General features: G+C 38.8%; 1 protein-coding gene across 3 annotated transcripts in view; it reads right to left on the bottom strand.

Annotated features, from left to right (window-relative positions):
- Positions 1-8,420: 8,420 nt before the first annotated feature.
- Positions 8,421-9,390, bottom strand: part of PCNX (pecanex homolog (Drosophila)) — an 80,661-nt gene continuing 79,691 nt past the window's right edge. For all 3 annotated transcript variants that reach the window (XM_009319180.1, XM_009319179.1, XM_009319178.1), the window contains one exon: positions 8,421-9,152. In XM_009319180.1, the coding sequence (XP_009317455.1) occupies positions 9,012-9,152 (141 nt within the window). In that variant the 3' untranslated portion in view covers positions 8,421-9,011. The remainder of the gene's footprint in view (positions 9,153-9,390) is intronic.

Raw genomic sequence — 9,390 nt, 5'->3', positions numbered from 1 at the left:
CGGCTGTCACCGCGCACCCGCCCCGCGGGCAGTTTGGTCCGGCGAGCCTTCAACCACCTTCTAAAAGCCACTGCTGAGGCCTGAGTCACAGGGCCCCGGGGCCTGGGACCCCTTTCGAGGGTGACCGTTTCTCTCTCTAGCACGCCAGGAGGCAAAGGCTGCCTTCCCCCACCTCCCTCCCCCAAATCTTCTTAGAGCTTCACAATCCTACCGCGTGGGGCATGCTTATTTACTCAATATAATAAACCTAAAAACTAGCACTAACAGAGAGCTGCTGCTCTGCAACTTTACCCTTTTCAGACTTGTTTCTGACACAGCTGATCTCTTAAACTGATGGAAGAAGGCCCCAAATGACCTGACTTTCCAGTTACAAAAGTATAAAGGCAGAAAAGGAAGCTGAAAAGGAACCTGAAAAGGAACCAAAATACTCAGCCAAAACATCGATCTATCCAAAGTTTTCCCTTGTTTGCAGTCACAGCATAACTTGGTGCTCCTTCTGTTGCCCCTTCTGGGCAGCAAAGCCCAGAAGGCTGAACCACCAGGAAAAAGTTAAGACAGACCTCTTGCACAAGCAGTTTAACTGTATGAGCTCATTTCTTGAGTAACTTGAGTTTCTACCAAAAGCACTTTGGTACCCTGCAGCATCAGCGCCATATGCTGTTAGCACTGCAATATGACAATGTGTTCTGCACCAGTATCTAGGAAAAAAACCCAAACCACTTTCTGATGAGTCAGAGCAAAATCCATTTAAGCTGATCCAACCAAAAGGGAAAACTCTCTTAAGAGATGCTCCAAAGGAAGTGGGGCAATGTTCTGCTGGAACCCAAGTATTGTCTTTCTACAAAGAATTATTTTTCAGAGGAAGAACAATTAAAAACACGATACAGGATCACCTTTAGCACTACAAGGTAGGCATGTAGGTATTACACTCGCACAGACTAGGTGTATGTTTTTGAAGCAAACGTCCTGGTCCCAGTTCCCAGACATTGGCTCACATGGATACACAGTCTTGGAGCACGCAAGTTGGGATTCCTCTCGGGCAAAAATAGACTCCAACCACTAACTGGGGCTCCAGTCCCCCAGTTTTTAGCAGTTGCAGTCCTTAGGCTGACACCAAGAGCAAGAAACAGTAGACTACTGTTTATGTAGTCTATGTACTAGACTACTAGCATAAATCCATCTTCTCCTTTGCCACCCCTAAATCACATTGGAAGTGCTGCTCGTGTCCTTTTTTGATATTCTCTCTCTTAAAAACATAGCTGGAACCTCAGCTGCATTTTGTAAGCACATCAGTTACAGACCTTATGATCTTTCCAATGAGACTCACTAGCTTTTTATTAAAAAGCTAGTGTTTTTCCTTAAGAACACTTGTTACATTTGCACTCTCCTCTTTCATTCATAAGTTAAGGCATGAAGCAGCTGTTGGCCAAGTCACCTTGTCTAGTACAGGCAAACAGAAGCAAGTTCCAGTAGACGGATAATGTTGTTTTGATTTAAAAAAAACATCCAATCTTTAGTTTGAAAGACCCAGAGCTGTCCAATGAATCAATCACCATCATTTTTACATTTGAAAATTTTACACTTCTAGCTCAAGAGGGACAAGATGGATGTTGTAACACTCTGTACGAGCGTGAAGAAGTTTCAGACAGTGTACAGATGGCAGCTGAGTATTTTTAAATTAGTATCACTGTATCAACAAGTGCTTCATGCAAGTGTAGCGTTCATCAGAACTTTACACAATGCTGCACTCGGCTATCAGATCAAGGATGGCAGAAAGTTAGAAATCACTGATTAAACCACACTAGGTAAAATATTTCCCTGGGAAGTACGAAGAATGGAAAGTTACTAAGCATAAAGACAGTACAATAGTGTTCTGGGCTTTGAAAAGGATTCAGAGAGAAGGGAAAGCTATAATACAGAAAATGCTTCAACAAAGACGAGAAAAACATTGTAAATGTAGAAGAGAGGGCACATGGCACTCATTTTTATGTAAAAGCATGAAAACAGGTATGATGCTGGCAATGAAATAGGAATAGCTGGGGTTCTCCTTTCTACTACTACAGCTATGTAAGAGAAAATTTTAAAATGAGAGAATCCTTCATTAAAAGGTGATTTGAGTAATCAAAATAGTCATTACGGGGAATTTGTGAGATGACATCTTAAAGAGAATGTAACAGTGCAATAAATGACAACAAGTGAAAAAAGGTTTTTTTATTTCTCAGTGTTTCTCCACTGTCAATACTGTCCTTTTGCTGCAACATGTTGCAAAAAACTCTCTGCCTTTTCCATTTTAAACAGCTACAATATTTACAGGCTGTTTCCAATAACACACGCAGACACATACACACTCACAGACACGCAGGTACATATATCCCTATCCCTGGCAAGGTATCCGTTTGCTGGTAGAGGCAATATATGTTTTCATTGTCCATTAAAAACCAAAGCCATCCTCTCATTTATGCTCTACTCCTCTCTCCCTCCATTTCCTAACCAGCAGCTTATTGGGGGCATCTGTGTAACAAATTAACGTATCCAGCTACTTGCTCACCATCTTTCAGTTGTGGACTAGGTATACTGGGATTACCTATTCAAACTCTACATACCAGAAGTCATAAAAATTGCTCATATTCAGATGTTTGTGACCATGTGATGTATGTATACTCCCAAAATCTTTTGGAGCAGCCATCTTAATCACCTTTTTGGAAATATGCATATCATGCTGGGGTGAAACAAGCCACATGCTTTACTTTCCACCAAGGTGTTATGTACCCACTTTTTTACTAAGGCACCAGTAATTACCAGTATAATTTCTGAAAGAGTCCAGCGCCACTGAATGTACTGCATTAGATTATGAAATAGCAAGCCAGACAAGAAAAGAATAGATGCCTATATAATAGGTATAAAATTCCTTAATAAAATTAAGTACATAAAACCTGTGGTGGTATAACCCAAAATCCAATATAAGTTGAAGAATATTTGAATAATATTGTTAACGGTAAGAAATGCAATCTATCCTGCTCCATTTTGTGAATGAGGAGTTCTGTAATTGAGAAAGATCTTTAAAGCAGCGCCTTTATATCTACACTCCTAGGTCGTACGGTGGTGTGTGCATCATCAGAGAAACGATCTGAAGTTGAATCCAACTGTAAGGCATCTCTTCTCCCCCCTCGCCCCTCACACCCTAGTCCAGACCAGGCTTTATGGCCACTTGCCAAACAGCAAAGGGCATGGACCTGTGCCACAAGTCTTCATCTTTCACCTCACCAGTCATCTAGGCTTCTCATAAGAGTTCCTCAGTTCCCAGAGGGGTTGTGAACATGGGGGCAAGGAATGCCTGGTGATGAACCACACAGCCGACTGGAAAATTGAGATCACCACTCAAACATGCCAAATGTCCCAGGCAAAGTGGCTGTAGGACCATTCAACCTACATGGAATTGCCTTAAAAAAAAAAAAAAATCATCATCATCATCTTCCCCCTTGCTCTCCCCCAACTCTGAAATAATTTCATAGATGCTGAATCACGAGAAAGATCCCCAGAATTCATCACAAGTATCACACAGTGCAAGTGGCACAGAAGTCTAGGTGTCATCAGTGGTGTCACATACACATTTTAGGGTTTTGTTTGTTTTCATCAAAATATTTTAAAAGATTTCACAGGGAGGTGAAATAGGAAGAGGTTTTAAAAAATTAAGTAGCAGCCCTTTTTACCAGTGGGTATAATCTGATTAGTGGGGTTTTCAAGCACTTCTCTGTAATTATTTGTTTTAGGGAGCAGTAAGTCCTTACGTATGTACACAGAGATGTCACCTTCAAAGAAATCTGAGAGAAACAAAATAGATTGGGATCTACCTGGAAGCTAAACCAACAGGACTCAACTGGAATGTTCTTATGGCAAGAGAATATCACACAATGCAAGCGGAAAGAGTTAAAGCACTTATCTATAATGGGTTTTCATGAAAGCTTCGAAGATAAAAAAAAATCTGCTCTGTGCTGAGCTCAATCTGGACTGACAGGACTAATTTGAAAATACCCATCTTTTCCATACTCACAACAGGAGAAAAGTATTACACATCAAGACAAAGGCCAAAGAAAAGAAAACAAAAGATGAAATTATCTCCATATGGAACAGAGGTTTCCATAGACAGATCTGCCCTGTGGGGAGTTAGAAGAAAACAAACACGGTTTTGTCACTTGCACAGTGGGAACTAAGACAAACTTTGCACAAACCAACACAAAATCATACATTAATCTTAAAAGTTCTGAATGCAGGAAAACTTTAAAAAAAGTTAATTTTCCAAAGCCTTAGGGAAGAGTGAAATTTCAACTAGGTGGCTTCTGTTGAGCAGATCTGGAATAGGTACAAGCACTATGTGAATGGCTTCACAACAGGTGTTTGCTGAATATCTGAAAGAAGGTATTAACCTGTTAACTGGCCACATTAAAATCCATCTCCTGAAGGCAACACACCAAAACCTTTAAGATTAAAAAAATAAATAGAAAGATCCATCAAGTCTCTTTGCCCCTTAAAAAAAGCCTTTCTTTTTCCCCCCATCTGCTGATTGAATTCCAGGCAGTTACATATTCTCTAGAATTTTTGTGTTAACAAGCCATTAATTCCTATCATGTCTATTACCAGCCATGGACATTGCCATTATCTTGCCCTGAAGAGGGTGAAAGAGATTGTTCAGAGCCAGGGTTAACATACTGAAAGTTGCTTCAGTCATGTTTTAAAAACAAAACAAACCCAAAAAAACCCTATGTCTTTTGTTTGTCAGTCATTTGTTTACCTCAAGGCTTCAGTACAGGAAAAAAGCCTCATGCAACTAGTGTCAAATGGGGGCCTATTTTCAAACAAATTCCTCTTTCTAAAATGAAGCAATATTCCTAGTGATACAGGAAACCCTGCAATTACCTGAAGGGAAGGACACAGAATAAAACCTTAACAAAAACACCTTCAACTCAAAACTTACGTGTTTTCTTCACTCCTGACAGCAACATCACCAGACTGCTGAAGAAGGTTCATCTACTGTACTACATTTTCAGATATGCAGGAGATGAATTCAACTACACTATAATGTGCACATGTGATAAACTACGTGGAACAGCAAAATTATTTCAACGGTAGCAGATCCAGAACTGTGCATTTATACCAAGATTAAATGGGACTGCATATGCATAAACCAAATAGCAATATTCAACTGTAAGATGCACAGTACTTCGAGTACAAGTTTGCATAGTGTATGATGTAAGCAAGGTCCCAGTATAATTCACTGGGAACAACATCTAGAACTGACTAGCTACCAGGCACACAAACTTACCCTTCCATGTCTAGATGGCATACAGTGACTTGAGTCGGAATACCAATATCTCTTAGGTAGCTGTTTCTTCCTTTGTTTTTTTCTCAACCCATATAACTTCACTCTTACATTAGGTACATAATGGACAAGGTTTCTCTGATGTCAGAGAAATAATTACAATAACCTCTGTGGTATATCAGAAGTCTCTTCTGGTTATGTTACATATAAAGAAGTGGAGGTGACTGGGAAGAAGATGGCTGCTCCCAAAAGCTAGGACTGTGTGCAGTTTCCCCACAGAGTCCTACGTAGTTACAGGTCAGAAACAGGAAACAATCACAATAGGTACATCTTTTTCTTACGGATTAAGAGAAGTGAGTCATAGGAACTGCAAGTCAAGAGCAAACCAGTTTCCCTCTCACACTCCCATGATAGTTCTGAGTTACTTGTTTCCCTGAATACACACTTTTAAAAAAATACAATAAAACCTAGGATATGTAACACATGAATAATTCAACTTCACAGTTATAAATACTCAAATTACACTTACATAGAATATATAATCACAGAAAATAAAATTCAAGTCATAGAAAAGAATGAAGACTAAAGGGAAAGAAAAGGCAAGGTGGCAGAAGTGATACAAGTTTAGGGCTGTGCCTTCTATAAAAGCTCTTTAAAAGCTGAAGTCAAGTTTTTGTTGTTTGTTTCGTTTTGGTTTTTTGGGTTTTGTTGTTGGTTTTTTCTTTTTAAATTGGATGGAATCAAAAAAACCTTCAAGCATCCATGAAGTAATCATGGACCTGCACCTCCCCCTACAAAACTTGAACAACTGTCTCTGCCAGAGAAGAGCCAATGAAACAACATAGCCAGCTCTGAGTGTAAAGAAGCAAAGTAGCCATGGCTAGCAAATGGAGGACAGATGAAAGGTAGTATATTGGGGTCCACTTTAAAGCTAGACATGTTGTACAGATTTGAGGTACCACTGCCACCACAATAGAGTCTGATGTAGTACAGGGATACTCAGGTGCTTTTCTATATATTTGTTATTTTACCATTTATTGTGAAGAGGATGCAGCAAATGCACTTGTACGAAATACAGAACATAGAACCAAACCCATGGCACAGCCCTTACCATCAACATGTATATGGAGAGGGAGGGGATTAATCCCAAAGGCAATTTAAAAAACTTTGTTTTTGTGAAGAAGACACCTGTGTAATGGTATTTTATATACTTATATTTATATATATAAATAAATGTTCTCAGCAATCTCAGGGTTGTTTTTAGTGCATTGCTGTAAAAAAATTAGTGCAGTTCTCATTAATGTTTAGCTCATAAGGAATAAGAATCTATACATCTGTTCAGTCTCTTCTTGCCACACCTGGAACCCTTACACTGTTTCACCAAACTGAAGGTTTGTAGTCAATTTCTTTAAAATAAGGTGGATGAATTCCACGCACTCTGTGACAAGACATGGCATTTTTTGGCAAAACAATTAGAAAAATATGAGGTGCTCTGATCTTAAAACTGAAAAGTTTGTTGATTTAAAGCATTACGCAATGCATAAACAAAATTTATAAACAAAAAGATATGTCTCAACAAATCTATCCTTCATGCAAATGTTTCTTCAGCAGCTAACAACTTAAAAAAAATTTCTTACACTTGTTTATTTGGGGAAAGTGACTTAGACAAATCTGTGTTTCAAGTCCTTTCCTACAACCGGACCGAAGATAAACTACGTGGAACAGCAAAATTATTTCAACGGTAGCAGATCCAGAACTGTGCATTTATACCAAGATTAAATGGGACTGCATATGCATAAACCAAATAGCAATATTCAACTGTAAGATGCACAGTACTTCGAGTACAAGTTTGCATAGTGTATGATGTAAGCAAGGTCCCAGTATAATTCACTGGGAACAACATCTAGAACTGACTAGCTACCAGGCACACAAACTTACCCTTCCATGTCTAGATGGCATACAGTGACTTGAGTCGGAATACCAATATCTCTTAGGTAGCTGTTTCTTCCTTTGTTTTTTTCTCAACCCATATAACTTCACTCTTACATTAGGTACATAATGGACAAGGTTTCTCTGATGTCAGAGAAATAATTACAATAACCTCTGTGGTATATCAGAAGTCTCTTCTGGTTATGTTACATATAAAGAAGTGGAGGTGACTGGGAAGAAGATGGCTGCTCCCAAAAGCTAGGACTGTGTGCAGTTTCCCCACAGAGTCCTACGTAGTTACAGGTCAGAAACAGGAAACAATCACAATAGGTACATCTTTTTCTTACGGATTAAGAGAAGTGAGTCATAGGAACTGCAAGTCAAGAGCAAACCAGTTTCCCTCTCACACTCCCATGATAGTTCTGAGTTACTTGTTTCCCTGAATACACACTTTTAAAAAAATACAATAAAACCTAGGATATGTAACACATGAATAATTCAACTTCACAGTTATAAATACTCAAATTACACTTACATAGAATATATAATCACAGAAAATAAAATTCAAGTCATAGAAAAGAATGAAGACTAAAGGGAAAGAAAAGGCAAGGTGGCAGAAGTGATACAAGTTTAGGGCTGTGCCTTCTATAAAAGCTCTTTAAAAGCTGAAGTCAAGTTTTTGTTGTTTGTTTCGTTTTGGTTTTTTGGGTTTTGTTGTTGGTTTTTTCTTTTTAAATTGGATGGAATCAAAAAAACCTTCAAGCATCCATGAAGTAATCATGGACCTGCACCTCCCCCTACAAAACTTGAACAACTGTCTCTGCCAGAGAAGAGCCAATGAAACAACATAGCCAGCTCTGAGTGTAAAGAAGCAAAGTAGCCATGGCTAGCAAATGGAGGACAGATGAAAGGTAGTATATTGGGGTCCACTTTAAAGCTAGACATGTTGTACAGATTTGAGGTACCACTGCCACCACAATAGAGTCTGATGTAGTACAGGGATACTCAGGTGCTTTTCTATATATTTGTTATTTTACCATTTATTGTGAAGAGGATGCAGCAAATGCACTTGTACGAAATACAGAACATAGAACCAAACCCATGGCACAGCCCTTACCATCAACATGTATATGGAGAGGGAGGGGATTAATCCCAAAGGCAATTTAAATAATGGTATTTTATATACTTATATTTATATATATAAATAAATGTTCTCAGCAATCTCAGGGTTGTTTTTAGTGCATTGCTGTAAAAAAATTAGTGCAGTTCTCATTAATGTTTAGCTCATAAGGAATAAGAATCTATACATCTGTTCAGTCTCTTCTTGCCACACCTGGAACCCTTACACTGTTTCACCAAACTGAAGGTTTGTAGTCAATTTCTTTAAAATAAGGTGGATGAATTCCACGCACTCTGTGACAAGACATGGCATTTTTTGGCAAAACAATTAGAAAAATATGAGGTGCTCTGATCTTAAAACTGAAAAGTTTGTTGATTTAAAGCATTACGCAATGCATAAACAAAATTTATAAACAAAAAGATATGTCTCAACAAATCTATCCTTCATGCAAATGTTTCTTCAGCAGCTAACAACTTAAAAAAAATTTCTTACACTTGTTTATTTGGGGAAAGTGACTTAGACAAATCTGTGTTTCAAGTCCTTTCCTACAACCAGACCGAAGTTTCATGTCCTGGGAGCTGCTTTTTCTGGACCCTTCTCTCTTCTGAACTGTTGGAGAAGGGTAAGTTTCAGTCACAAAGAGATTTACACTTCAGCCCCAAGTTCAAGGACTCCAGTTTCAACAACAGCAACATATTTATCTTCAATTTGAACCAGCAGGATGGTTTTATCTATATGGGACCGACTACTTGGATCTCTGCTGCAAGGCACCCAGCGGTGAATCACCTGGGAGAAAAAAAACAAAACCAGTATAATAAAACATAAGTTCCATAGGGAGAGCTGCCATATCAAAGTTGTGGCTGATAATTCAAGACCCTGACAGGGCAAAGGAGCAATAATATAAGTGCTATACTGACTTAGCTGCTCATTTTTCAGTGACAGCATACCCACAGATAAGCTACTCATTGAAGTCTTGCTGGAGATCTGCAGCTTACCTGAGAACAGCCAGCCTTCGATTTGAATT

The sequence above is a fragment of the Pygoscelis adeliae genome, unplaced genomic scaffold (assembly GCF_000699105.1).
Source record: "Pygoscelis adeliae isolate BGI_AS28 unplaced genomic scaffold, ASM69910v1 Scaffold22, whole genome shotgun sequence".
Classification (NCBI taxonomy): domain Eukaryota; kingdom Metazoa; phylum Chordata; class Aves; order Sphenisciformes; family Spheniscidae; genus Pygoscelis; species Pygoscelis adeliae.
The sequence above is the reverse complement of the archived record's forward strand: the minus strand, read 5'-3'. Positions and strand labels throughout refer to the sequence as shown.